General features: G+C 42.1%; 1 protein-coding gene and 1 non-coding gene across 2 annotated transcripts in view; one reads left to right on the forward strand and one right to left on the reverse strand.

Annotated features, from left to right (window-relative positions):
* Grin3a (glutamate ionotropic receptor NMDA type subunit 3A) overlaps window positions 1-12,744 on the reverse strand; it is a 200,270-nt gene extending 187,526 nt beyond the window's left edge. Inside the window, exon 1 of the mRNA XM_008851922.2 lies at window positions 11,354-12,744. Within this exon, the coding sequence (XP_008850144.1) occupies window positions 11,354-12,052 (699 nt within the window). The 5' untranslated portion in view covers window positions 12,053-12,744. The remainder of the gene's footprint in view (window positions 1-11,353) is intronic.
* On the forward strand, window positions 2,611-2,714 carry LOC115067508. Its single transcript, XR_003846916.1, has one exon. It is a non-coding gene; the product is annotated as a small nucleolar RNA U13 (small nucleolar RNA).
* Window positions 12,745-14,463: the final 1,719 nt, after the last annotated feature.

The raw sequence follows: 14,463 nt of genomic DNA on the forward strand, positions 1-14,463 counted from the left end.
TGGTAGGTGGTGAAAATAAAGAAGGAATATGAAAAAATAAACAGTGAGGAAGGTAACAAAACCTGTGAGAAGAGAAAGCCACAGAGAGATGTTGTCAAGAGTCTTATAGGTAAGAGAGAACACCTTGGGCTACTGCTACACAGTTTAAGCTTAACGTAAGAACTGGAGATTTATCTAGAACTTGCAGTTAGGGGTTTCTGGTCTTGCTACATATGGTAAATCAGATGTGGCCGTTGCTTCAGTGTCTCTAGCTCTTTCTTTGGATTGTGCTTGCTCTTAGATTGGGTTGTGGATGGGTCTGAGGACAGCACATCCATTCATCCCACACCACTCTATCCATTCTTACCTCAGAACCTTGGCACCTTTTGCTCCCCTGGTGTGTAATGCACTTCCCTTGGGAGTTGCATGGTTTGTCCCCTACGTCACGCTCTGTTCTGGTGTCACTCCTCAGACAGGCCTTACTTGACCGGTTATAGTCATTCTCCAATTCTTTTCCCTGCTTTGTTTTTCTCCATTGTACTTGTCTTTACTTAACAGCTACACGTTCCATAGTTATCCATTCACATGCTTTATTTTCTGTCTCTCCTGATAGAAGGTGAGTCCCAGAGAGCAAGAGATCTGCTATTGACTGCTTATTTGAGCTCCATGGAGTGAGCACCTCTTCCGTGTAGTGACTGAATACTCTTTGGCAGTACTGTCCAAAGGAATACGCTATGAAAACGGAAATGTTCCATGTCTTCTGTCCAATACAAAGGCCACCACCCCTCTGTGTCCATTGGACACTTGAAATGTAGTTTGTATTCTTGATAACTGATGGCAAAATTTACATCACTTTGTCTAATTTAAATTCAAACATTCACATTTAAATAATGGTATTGTATTGAAGATCATAACACTGGTTATTATTATAAAGGGTCAAAGACAGGAAGCATAATCAGTAGACAATAAAGAAAGATCAGGAAAGAAAAAGAGAAAATTCAAAATGACACCATGGAACTCAAGCAGGGGTTATTTCACAGCATAAGGAGCTACGAAAAAATGAAGTCCATTCTTGTGAAGTCCCATGAGTTGTAGAGTTAGCTATATATTATAGATAATATCTAGATCTATATGGAAAAATTCTTTTAAAAAACAGGTTTGAGGTAGATTGAGAAATAAACCATTCATAGAGTATATAGCCAGCAAAACAAAAATATTAATGACATGGGATGATGTTTACAATGTATAGATAAGCTAAAATGAAAATTCATAATACAGCATGGCCCCAATTGCACGGCACACATATGTGTCTATATCTTTGGAAGATTTGTAGGCGATCTTAATTTTAGTTTTGACATTTTATTAATTGCTAGAATTATCCGCAGGAACATTGTTTTAATGGGAATGGAGAGAAATAAATAAATAAATCACTGGCATACTTCACACAGTAAATAGCTGCAATTTTCATGTTTCAAAATGAGCCAAAGTGATAGAAAATACAGTTACTAAAAGAATTACAAATATACATTTCCAAAGTTAATAATCGTTGTTCCTATTTTCCTTCCATGGCCTGTGAACACACACGTAGGATATCTTACTTTATGGTTTATAGCTGCAATATCAAAATGCTGGCAGACTAGCACAGACTGTCGAATATTCTCAGTCTGAAACAGAAAAAAGTCTCCTCTTTGATGGATTAACCTGGGCAGGAAAGAAACTAATAGTAGCTTGGTGTGCTTGCCCTGGCATCCTTTACTGTCCTAAGAGGTTGAATTCTCAGATCCTTATTTACAGCCATATTTTACCAACCACTAGATGGCTCTCTGTGCCTGTGACCGGATGAAGGCAGACCAGATTCATTCAGGTATGGATGCTCATTCCTCCTTAGGCCCACATTGAAGCATTTCCTATGTGTGCAGTGAGACCCAACAAGGGTCTTCTACAGGGAAAGCACAATAACCTTCGTGTGTACAAGTCTGTGTGTAGATCTGTTCCTGTTAATCCGCAGTATTTAGAAGCAAATGGTTTAATGCACTCCCCGTCAAAGAACCTTTGAGTGAAACAAACAACATTCCACAGCTTAGCTAGACTGTGATTCTATTTAGTAAGGACATGGTGAGAACTCAACTTTGTTCATGGAAACAAATATACAGCCATCAAAGTGCTTGGTATTGCAGTACTGTCGAGAAAGTTCAGCTAATAAGCATCCTTGGCTGAGAGGACAGTAGTGACAGCCCTTTTCAGTCATTCCTGAGAATGTCACTGACGATACAGGTGGAACTGTGGAAATATAGTCTGTTGTTCAAAACCTGTACAGATTCACAGAGTCCTGAAATTACAAAAACATACTCCAAATACTCAGGCAGATCTCACAATAATATAGAAATACCAACATTTCAGAAATACCAACAGCCATGCCAAATCTGAATTTTCAGAAAGAAAGAAATCAGCTTTCCTTTCCCTTCATACTCTATTCTTTAATGCCAATCTCAATCTGAGTAGCAGTAAGATCTGCTTTAAATGAGAAAACACAGTACATGGAAACATTACTCAGTTCTGTGGACATGCATGAGTGCCATGTATGAATGGTACTTCTGCAGTCAGAAAAGTGCATTAAGAAAGATCCTCATGACCCTTTTTTGGTTCATAAACATGATGATTGGGTGTTCATGCCATTCTGTGACATGTGCCTCCTCAAAACCTTGTTATAACATCAGTGTATTACTCATTTGGTGTTTAAAGAAAAGAAGGAAAAGCCCCTCCCCCAAAGTTCTGTGCTCAGTGGGTAAAGTGCTTGCTACACTTGAATTCCACACACCTGGAATCCCAGAGCCCTTTTGGCATGATTAGAGGTAGAGGCAGGAGAACTTGCCAGCCAGTTAGCCTGAATGAAGGAGAACTTGTTTCGAATGATGTGAAAGGTGAGAATCAACACCTGAAGTTGTCTTGTGACCTCTACATGTATGCTGTGGCGACATACTTGCCTACACATGCCCCCTCCCCCCACCACGCACACATGATTTGCTTATGGGTATTCCTTATCTATAAGCCTTTGCATATAGAGCACTATTTATTATCCCTTAAGCTTCAAGTTTCTCTAAACCATGGTAAAGCCTTTAGGGACAAGAGGAAAGTTTTGAACCTTAAACCATGTTGGGTAAGACTTCCATTTTTAACAAAAAGCCTAAAGCATCATTTGGCTCATGGTAACAAGAGGGTAGACTCACTCTGTTTTAGAGTGGAGGAACCCACACTTGACCTGTTAAATTTTTTCTCCAGCTTCAAAATGTGTAAGTTGAAATAGAACCTGCCTTCCCAAGGTGAGATAGGCCAGATCACATCTTTCTATTTCTTTTAAAGTCTCTTTCTTGCATAAATCTGTATAGACAAGGATATTAATTTCTTATTGGTGTTGTAACAGAATACCAGAAACCTAGTGGTCTACGACCTTTATTAGCCTGGAATAGTTTCTAGTGGCTGCCAGTACTCCTTGGCTTATGGCCCCTTTCTCTACCCTTCTGCTTCCTTCCCTACATCATTACATTGTAATTTTTCCCTGAATCATTCTCATGTAGATACTTGTGATTACTGAGTCCACACAAATACGCCAAGATAACTCTCCACCTCCCAATATTTAACAATCACATCTTCACAGGTGCTGAGAGTTTTGGGCATGGAAACTATTATTCAGCTTATCAGAGTGAAAATAAGCTAACTCTTGCACAGACCCATGCCTCTTGTTCCCCATCTTTCTGTCACATTCTTATTTTGTTGGTCCAGATGAAAGCTGGATTTAGAATGAGATGCTAATATTTAGAGTTAAAAAAACACAACACCTGAAGTTTTCCATTGTGTTAAACCCAATCTTTTTCTAAAGAGCTATGGACCAAGATTCAGCATTAACACATTTGCTGGTAAAGTGTCATTTATCTTTTACTGTCCCTTGAATTTCATTATTCAGTCTCCGTTGGGAAGCTAGGACAGCAGATGACAGACTGCAAGTTCTTCACTAATACCCTAAGCTATCACAGCACCAGTTTGAACCATGGTTGTCACTGCTCCAGAAAGCCAACCACCCTGGAGCCATAGAAGTGCCAAGCTATACTGAACCTCAGAGGTCCCTTCATTGCTGGCTAACTCTACAGTGCACTTTAATTGCAGGTGCAGTTTAGTAGACCAGAGCTTTGGTAGGGTTTGAAAACAGTAGATATCTTTATTTCTCTCTGTATTGGCTCATTAAAGTAGGATGTCCTAAGTCTAATTACACACATGTTGGAAGAGAACTAAAAGCAGTTCCCTATGGAAAAACTAGAACGTCAACAAGAGCAATCACCATCACCATCATCATCATCACCACCATCATCACCATCATCATCATCACCACCACCGTCATCATCATCACCATCACCATCGTCAGAACATACTGTGCTCCAAGTACTAGTTTTAGTACATTAAATAGATGATAAAACGTTCACCATAAACCTACGAAACAGTCACATTTTATGATCCAGGGAATTGGAAGCTGGAGATATCAGGCATGTTTCTCAAGGTGAAATTGTAGAGCTAAGATTAAAATATAGCTGTCTACTGTAGTTCTCTCTCTCTCTCTCTCTCTCTCTCTCTCTCTCTCTCTCTCTTGCCTTTCCCCCTCTCTGGGCTCAAACTCATAGAACTCCTCCTGTCTCAGACTCCCGAGCACTGGTATTATAGTGCGAGTTATCACACTCAACTGTAATTCTTATTTCCTACCTTATGCCACTTCCATTTATTTGTCATTATTTTTTCTCATCTACATTATAAAATGATAATATTTGTTCTATATACTTCATAGAGTAACTGTGAGGGTAAACAATAACAGAGAAAAGATTTTGATAAATGAAAACCTACTCTGATCTCTTTTGTCTTATTCTTAACTGTACACATATACTTGCTTTTAGAAAAAGAAGCATTGAAGGGGCAGAATGCTGACTTCTACCATCTAGCTATAACCGTCGTCAACATTTTTATCAATGAAATTGCATATGCATTCTTCAGAAACAAGGTTGTATTTTACATTTATTTGTGTGTGTGTGTGTGTGTGTGTGTGTGTGTGTTGTTTTTTATATTGCTGTATGTCGGTAAGTATATGCTCATTGGGAATGACTGCATATACTTACTTTGATTGTTTTGGAACAACCAAAGCCAGGTGTGTACATGCCTCCCTCTTTTACCCTTGTCTCCAGGATGTTATAGAGGCAGCGATAGTTCCATTTTGTTCTTTGGGTGTAGGCTAACAAACATGCTAAATACGGAGGGAGCTATTAATTTCTTTTTCTTCCTGAGGACATCACACCTCCTATAAAACATAGCCTATTCTACTTCTCTATATGTTTATACGTTTTTCTCCACCTTACAGGACTCAGGGGGATAATATAAACAGATTTGTGATGAAGCCTTAAAAAGCACAGACACTACTAGGATACACATAATGAAACCTTTCCTAGATGAATATTTCCAATGAGTAACAATGAGGTATAAGGCAGCCAGACTGAAGGAGGAACCATCTTACTTCATTCTTAGCACCTGAAACCTTATCTCCATCACAGGCCAGCCCTGGCCCATCAGATGCCAGTCTTTCAGAAGGAGGCTTTCCTTCTGCTTATGTATACCAGGCCAGGTCAGGGATCAACTGGCTCCTTCAATGCAGGAGATCAAACACAACTACCAATCTCTCCTGATCTTACACTTAAGAAAAACAAAACATAGAAAACAAGCAGAAAAACATCAGTGAAGTTGAGAAAAGGGGCAAGAATTATCTTAGTTTACCTTTCCTCTACCCCTTTGGTCCTCCGATCCCATGAAGGGAGGATCAGAAAGACAACTGAATGTTCTTAAGGCTTTGCACAGTTTGTTATTCACGCATCATTGCAAAGGGAAATGTGGTACTGGCTATGATATTCTTTTCCTCCTCGCTGCATGTCAGCGCCACACTTCTTGTGCTGTACGTTTCTTTTACTGTGGCAGGAGCTAGAGAAGTTACTGAAATGAGCAATAGTATGCTGAGAGACCCACATAGTTGCCTAGGGCGATGGCACTCAAAGTAGCTGGTTTGCAAATTGTTATCAGCCCATTAAGAAACAGGGGGCCTGTGCCAGCTTGAATCAAGATAGATGCTTTCTTTATCAAGAAAGATTTGCTGTAAAAAGTGTTGAATGAGCCGAGTAGTGTCCAAAGTGAGGGTGGGGTAGGCCTGGTTGTGTCCATAGTCTCCTGAATGATAAATGTGCCCATAGGGAGGAATATTGTGATGAATATGAAGGACAAAGTGTTCACAAAAACTTGTGTATATCCTATTGTAATTCTATGACACCTGTCTAAGGTTCTACATATTGTTAGGTATGGCATAAGTAAAATTTGCCACTGAAATAGAAACAGGAGACTCTGTTCCCAAGCCAGTGTACAAAATAGTCATGAATCGAGCTCTTCTTTACAAATGAGGGATAAACAGGGAGTAATGTAGAGCTCTTTTGACTACTAATGGAGAAGTAGGGAGATAAAGACATACTGATTATTACTATTTTCTGTTTTGGAGACAGAGTCTCACTATGCAACCCAGGCTCGCCTTGAACTCAGTATCCTTTCTCATCATCCTGAGTTTTAGCATCACAGATGTGGACCATGGCTCCCCACCTAAGACTCATTGCTTCTTATCACTGACCAGTGCTTTTCCAGCAACTATTTGGATGACACTAGAGATTTATTCAAAGTACTTTTCACATTCTCATTTGATTTATGAAGTGAATCAGAATGATAAGAAACATTCTTTTGATTGATAAGAAGAGATTATTTGCTCAGAGCTAGGGTAACTTTCCAAAGATTCCAATGGCCAATGAGAGACAGAGATAGATTGGAAATCTTTTACCCATATTACGTATCTTTGATCATTATTTCCATTGTGGTAGGAATTTGCTTGAAATATTCATGAAATAAAACCTAATAGTACAAAATTCAATGTCTAACTGCTTAGTTTTTTATCTTATGATGTTTGATCATGAATTGAATCATAAATTACATCTAAGATATAACAGTAAAGTAAGATCAAGGTCAAATACATTATTTGTAGATTAGATGATGTTGATGTAAATTCAAAGAAAAGCAGGCAAGACCTACTAATTACTTGGTAAATGGTGTCTGCTAGTCTCATCTGACTAATTGTTTAGAACAAGAAATGAAATTTTCAAATTAAGAAAAAGCTTCCAAATTAGTTCCAGTTCTCTGATCTTCATGAGGAACCTGGAAAAGATCACCACTAGGAACAGTATACATCACTTGACATTTAATTTGAAATAATTTATCTTCAAGTTGGTAATAATTAGGTGCTACTTCTAGCCATTCATTACAAATTGCAAAAAAAAAAAATTCCTCCAGAGAAAAGAGAGAGATGGCTGTGCTTTGCATAAAGCATGTCAACGAAAACCAACACAGTTGAGAGCAGGTGTTTTAAAACTAGTACCCTTTACAGGTCTTCCTCAGGTACCTAAGTTATATGGTGGTATCATGCTCTGTCCTAGGTACCATGCAAGAGTACTGCTGTATTAGCTGAATCCTAATGAACAGGTTTGGGTTCTTAGTCTTGTGTTGTCATAGATATATTTTATATATCATAATTGATATGTTTATATCTTTATGCATTATATGCTATATATAGTTCATATATCTAAATTAATCTGTGAATATAATAACTGTGAGACAAGCATAGTCATGATTGGTATATTCAGTCAGAGTTGGAAATAGCAGGAGTTGAAGACATAGTTCATTTGGTAAAGTGCTTGTCTTATGATCATGAGGACTTGAGTTTATTCTCAGAACCACATTAAGAATAGCTGGGCATGGTAATGTGTAAGGAGGTGGAAAGAGGCACATCCCTAGGACTTGCCAACCAGCCAGTCTGGCCAATTACATGAGGTCCACTCCAGAGAAAGGTCCTGTATCAAAAATTTTAAAGAAAGAAGAAAGAAAAGAAAGGAAGGAAGGAAGGAGGGAATAAGGTAAACAAAGCCTGAGGGATGACACCCAAGGTTGTCCCCTGACTACACACACCTGCACACACATATATACATACATACACACATATACATACATATATACACACAAGGAGTTGGAAATACTAGTGTAGTCACATTTGAACTGCATGGGTTTGGAGCCAAGCCAATTATATTACTTCATTATCTCTGGCTGATGAAAACCTATATAGCGTTCTAACAGATATCTCTTTTAGAAAAGAATCCATATCTATCAGTGCCTTAACAGCTAAAATTTTAGGGGTTAGCTCTGAAGAAATTACACAAAACCCCCAGAAGAAAAAGTACTGTGTGAAAGGAAGAGAAAGAAAAACTTCTGAGAATTAATGTAACATCAGTGTAAATGGACCAGGCTCATATACAGCATCATTATTTGAAGGTGACAAGAAAGGAATTTAGAATGAAGTGACCTTCTATTTAAAATGGAACAGCCTCAAGAAGGGATTCAAGTGTGGTGGTAAAGTCAGAACCTTCTGACTTTGATCCATCCCACATGACATGTTATATTAAGCTTTTATTATGTGGTGATACTGTCCATATGTTTTTTGGAAGTGAATTGTTGACTCCTATACTTATGGTGGATTCTATGCCTGAAGGAAGCTTCTCCCTTTCAAGCTGCTGACCCAACCTCTGTTCTTGTGTTTTGAATCAATAGTATACTGAAATAAATTACTAGGCTTCTCCCAGAGTCTTAGTATTTATTTCCATCTAAGATCTGTGACACAATGGTACCTAAACCATTACTTATTAATTAAAACTTTCATATGAGAAAATCAGCATCCCAAGAACAAATGAGAGAAGACAGCTGTTGCTGCTTCTACTCTGAAAGCAGTTTAGATTTGTTTGAATAAGTAGCACAATTTTATCTTCCTTGGCTGTATGGGTAAGTCCACTTTCTTCTAGAATAGTTTATTCAGGCATCGTACAATCAACCAATGAGGTCATTGTTCGGTAGACTCCAAAGAGTGGTTAAATTAAGTTAATTTTATTTAATGTGTAAAATGACTTTGACATCCTTTTTATATCTAGAAGTTTTAACACACACACACACACACACACACACACACACACCAGTATATTAGAGAAAGATCTACTTTTCAGAGGAGTCCAAAGGAAGATCAGCTATTAATTTTGCTGAAAGCAGATTGTACTCATATGCTATAATTGCATATTATGATGACCTGACATTGAGCAGGATATTTTAAATACAGAATGATATAGAACTACACTTAAGTGATATACTAAAAGTAAGATGAGACAAGTTAGGTATATTCAAACTTAGAATATAAATGGAGATAGAAGGAAATGTTTTCAGCCAGACAAACTATCTGATTCATACAGTGATCTTCACTTTTCAAAATCTGTACCAGTGACGATGGTGATTTTAAATACAGAAATGAATGTGTTTGGTGGGGTGCTCACTTTATAGTCTGCTTGTAACCACTTTCCCTGGAGGACTTTATCCCCGGAATGGTCTTAAAGCTTGGAAGTTTACTGATTCTAAATGCAGTTCTGTGGTTTTTCCTTTCTGCTTGTAGTGTGCTGTGGACTGCACACATCTATCATTAACACAATTCCCCTTCTAACCAAGGAACACTAATTTGGGGAGAAAATTCTTGCAAATTAAGGCTCCTGCCAAACAATCTGCAAATGGGAAGGAGTCTGGAGACTGTGACTGCTATTGGCAACTTCTGAAGGATTAGGTAATAAAGAAGCAGTGATGAGCATCCAGCCTGCTGACTCCTGCATTTCGTTAGGTCTGATTCCGTATATATATTAATAATGGTGCGTCCTTATGGGTGCAATGTCCTGTTTCTAACACCCTGGCCTCTGGCAGCATTGTGCACCTGCCTATGTTTTCCATGAGTCTCATTTGCTACCTAGGACCATTTGGATTCAGATAACAGAAATGTTTTAGATAAGAATTAATTAGCCTGCACTCTGCAGATCAAGATCTACAGCTGGTTTTTAAATAGGAATCTTCTGGCTAGCTGCTGAAAGGAGTTCCTAAGACGTAAAATGCAAGTTTCAATTTTTTTTCCTAACAAAAGGAATCATTAGTATTCACTGGATATTTTAGGCACAGAGTCTATCAAACTTTTCGCTAGTACCTTGTCCTACTCTCTTCAGCTTTTATCTCTGCAAATACATCAAAAAGTTCAATCAGAGAGATTAGGAATATTTTTTCCAGTTAAAAAACAGAGCAAAAATGATCGTGAAGTAAAAATTTGCCAATGCCTTGCCTCTACTAGTCTAATGTTCACCGATTCCCAGAACTTTCCTTAGTTTCTCAGTCTTTAAAATGGGACCAATTCCAGTGACCTGTTTCATAAACATCTTGTACAAAATGACAGGACTTGGTAAGATAAAAGCAATCCAGGAAATGCAGAAAACTTGTTTCTCAGAGAACTGTCTTGTCTTTGAATACCGTGTCTCCTCATTGTTATTTGTCAACACGTATAGCCACTCATAGTTTCTTTTATTGAAAATACATTGATTTTTTTCAAATCCATAAGAAACCAAGCCCCATATGTTGGCTTTTCAATAGGAAAGCAGAAATGGGCTAACCACAGCAATTGCATGCCAGCCTCTGAGCCCACAACACATAGAAGGAAGGAGGGGACAAGGAAACGGTCTGCAGATTAGTCTCTTCATCCTTTTATATGGTCTCAGGTGATACTTCTAACGCTCTCCAGTACCCAAGACTATCAGTCACTCTTCTTCACCCAAGGCTTCTGTGCTACCTTCAGACTTCCTGTTTACCCAGAGGAATTCAAAGGGGGCATGCTTTCCTCCTCACAACATCCCTAAGGCCCAGGCACACCCCGGAAGAAGTCAAAAAGAGCAAATGCTCCTTCTCCATTACCTGTTCTCAGAGATAGCCCTCCTCCCCCAACTGAAGAGCTTGGCAGAGTCTGGGGCACAAGGATTCCTTGCTCCAGGTTGGGACCCTCTATCGTTCTCCACGGTGCTGAACTTCGACTTTCAGATGTCTGGAGCCCCTTAGATTTCAATCCCAGGTTGTCAAAACATGATCCTCCCCTCCCACCCTGCATATTCTCCCCACATTCTCCCCACCGACCGCGACCTTCCAGTTCGCATTTCATTTCCATATGCGTCTAAAATGTTTTATTTCATCTCTAGTGAAGTCCTTCAACCTACCACCGACAGACACTGTCCAGCCCTCGAACAGGATCAAAGTTGAAAAAGCCCAAGTTCCTCCATACTTCACCCAGCCTCTTCATCCCCCCTCCTCCCTCTCGGGTCGAGACTCCCAGCAGCGCACATCCCTCCACGCGCCAGACTCTTCTCACCTGACTCTCCCGCGGAAACTCGTGGCGCACGATGCTGATCACTGGGATGTGCAGGACAGAGCTGACCAAGTCCAGCTCCATCATCTCGCCCTGGCTCTGGGGGAAGGCCAGAAACGCAGAAACCCCTTGCACCACCACGGTGTGGCACACACTCTGTAGGAAGGAGAAAGGGTCACTACTCCACGGCGAGCTAGGGGAGGAGAAGGGCAAAAGCGGCAGATCGCCCAGGCCCGCCTCGATGGCCATCACTACTTCCAAAGACAGGTTATAGGGGAGCAGCCCCTCCACTCGGTTCAGGTTTTCCACTGCGAAGAGGAGGGCGTCCCGCGGCCACAAGGTCTCAGCCCCGGTGCCCTCTCCAGGCTTCCGGGAGCCCGGCAGACCCCGGCCATGCAGAGTGGTCCCCAACCAGCGTGCACCCTGCGAGGGCGCCGGGGGCCTCCAAGTCCCTGACTCCGGCTCATTCCTCTGGACACCCGCCTGGCTGCCATCCTGAGCGCGGCTGGTTGCTCGTGGGGCCGTGGTCCAGGGTTGCAAGTGCACCGCGCCCACCCTCACAGCGTGTCCGATGCGCTTGAGGATCTGGCAGGGTTGCGGGTGCGAGGAGGAGCCAGGTACCCCGGCCAGCACCAGTGCGCAGGGGAGCGGCAGTAGCAGACAGACCCTGCTCAGCAGCCACCACAAAGTCAGTCTCCTCATTACTGAGACCCGCAGGGAGAAAGCGCGCCCCCTCCTGCGCCCTGCTCGCCCCTCTGCAGCCGCCGCCCGAGGTCTCTGCCGCCCGAGGTCTCCACCTCCAAGTCCGGAGTGCAGCTTCCCGACTCAGCGAAGCGGTCCCAGGAGCTGGAGCGGTCCCGAGGGCATCCAAGTGGGAGCCTAGCAAATACCTAGCAGTGGCAGATGCGGTTCCCAGGCTCTTCCGCTTAGCATCCTCTGGCCGCCTGGTCCCTGCGCTAGCCGGGCAGGAGGACCCGCCAGCGCCGGTCACCCGCGGCTTGTGTGTCTAGTCCCTGCTCGCCCCATCTGCAGGGCACCTGGGGCACAGCGCCTGACCCTCCGAGAAGCCGCGGGACTTCCTAGGGGGCAGCGGTGACAGAGAAGCGGCGTTCTCACTTGGCTGGATTCCTTTTCCTTTTGGTCCAGGCTTCACCCACTTATTTACTGGGGTCGCGGAGGAGAGGGCGTTCACGCGCGGGGTGCGGAAAAGCAGCATCCGAGTCTGCTCTTCTTCCCGGTCCGCCACCCTCTCGCCGGCACCCTCAGAGCTGGCTTCATTTTCCTTGTTTCCTCTCTACTTCCTCTCTTCCTTTCTTTGAGAATCTTTCTGCCCAGGCGCCACCGCCGTGCTTCCTCTGAGGTGCGACACAACTGGCCAGCAAAGGGTGGTTCTGCTTGGAGCGCCAAAGTTCTCCCCGCCTCAGTCGGCGCCTCCCTGTTGCTGAGCCCTAGCGCCAACCTGTCGCTTGGCTGCGCTAAACGCCCACTGATGGTGAGATTCTCGGGTGGCACAATCCTGCGCCCCCGAAAGTCCTCTCCCTTAAAGGCCGGGAGTCCACCGCTGGCACAATTTTGGTGAGACCAGGGACGCAAAGACTGAGACTGGGAGAATTCTGATTTCCAAGTCTCCGGGGAGATCTGAAAATCCAGTCACTGGAGTAGGTTAAAAGACTGACTTTAAGGAACCACTTCGAGCTGCCACTTTAAAGTGTTTTCTAGTTCAAGACATTAAAGGAAGACTTATTTACACATCTAATCTTGGTTTGCTTCTCTTTGGCAGGGGAAACTGCGTTTTTAAAAGGGTTCTGTTTTTGAGGTTCTCAGAATTAAAACAAAAGGGAATTCGTAACAATTACCTATTAAAGAAAATATAGTCTGGGCCTGCCAGATGCCTCAGGGATAAAGACACTTGCCACCAGGTCAGACGACATGAGTTCGATCCTTGGGTTCCACAGAGTGGAAGGGGAGAGCTGACTCCTGTAAGTTGTCCTCTGGCCTGCAAATGTGTGCCTGGCACACCCTGACACCCTGGCCCCTACATAAAATAAATGAAACTGATAAAAAATACATTCGGATTCTGAAAAGCATCCTTTGGTTGTGCCTAGTATGAATCAGGAGTCCCCAGGTAGCAGTTTCTTACACAGGCAACAGGGAGGTCACTGGGTCAATCATCTCATCTTTTCCTTCAGGGTTTGAATAATCTATCATTGAAAAGAAAGGAAAGAGTTACTGGCAAGTTTGTGATTTCCACACATTCAGTAAATTGACTTTATTTTATGTTACAGGATCATTTACAAGGAAGGTGAGAGAGGTAACCACCAGGTGGCCAGTGCTGGGCATCAGCAATTCTGAATCCTATACCACTTCCTGAGAACATGACCTTAGCAATTTATTTCACCTGACCTTGGCCTGCTATTTGGATCTGCTAAATTGTTATGCAAATACAGCTAGCTTTTAGCTCCAGAGAGTAGCTTTGATTCCAGAGCTGAAGTCTCCATCATGTTTTAAATCTTTGGGATAAAGAAATTCCAGCCAAATAAAATTAAGTAAAACCCTGAGACATTTCCCTTCAGTGCTAAATAAGTTTTGCCAGACTGAGGTGCTTCTGGGGAAAAGGGGCTTCCATGAATGAGGTGTAAAATCTCAGTTGGGGCTAAATTAGACTGGAAAGTCCTGCCCTACCTTGAGGACCGGGAGAGCAATCTTCTGAGGGGGAGAAAACTTCTTTAGCCTACTAGCAATTTCTCTTTGTTCCAAAGGCTCCTGCTGCTTAGATAAGAGTATGTACAGTGTAGAATTTCATGATTCTTGCATGACAGGCAGATTGGGAATCCAATCTCTGCACTTAGGAGGTCTAATCATCTCTCTTGGAGCATGTGGTATGTGCATGGTAGAGTGTTACATGGGTGAATGGAAGTTCCCAGAGAAACATGCATGTTCAAACTGGACTTTCTTCTGCAGGGTTGATTAACTGATCAGCGCTCAAATGATTGTGGAGAGTTTGAAATGTTGTAGATCCATTCAGGTTACCTTTAGCTGCTAAATAGCCATTTCCTTGCCCACCTCTGTTTCTGACCTAACATCCCATGAATAACAGTTAAAAAACTGTTTTG

This window comes from Nannospalax galili, unplaced genomic scaffold (assembly GCF_000622305.1).
Source record: "Nannospalax galili isolate Female #2095 unplaced genomic scaffold, S.galili_v1.0 scaffold125, whole genome shotgun sequence".
Lineage (NCBI taxonomy): Eukaryota > Metazoa > Chordata > Mammalia > Rodentia > Spalacidae > Nannospalax > Nannospalax galili.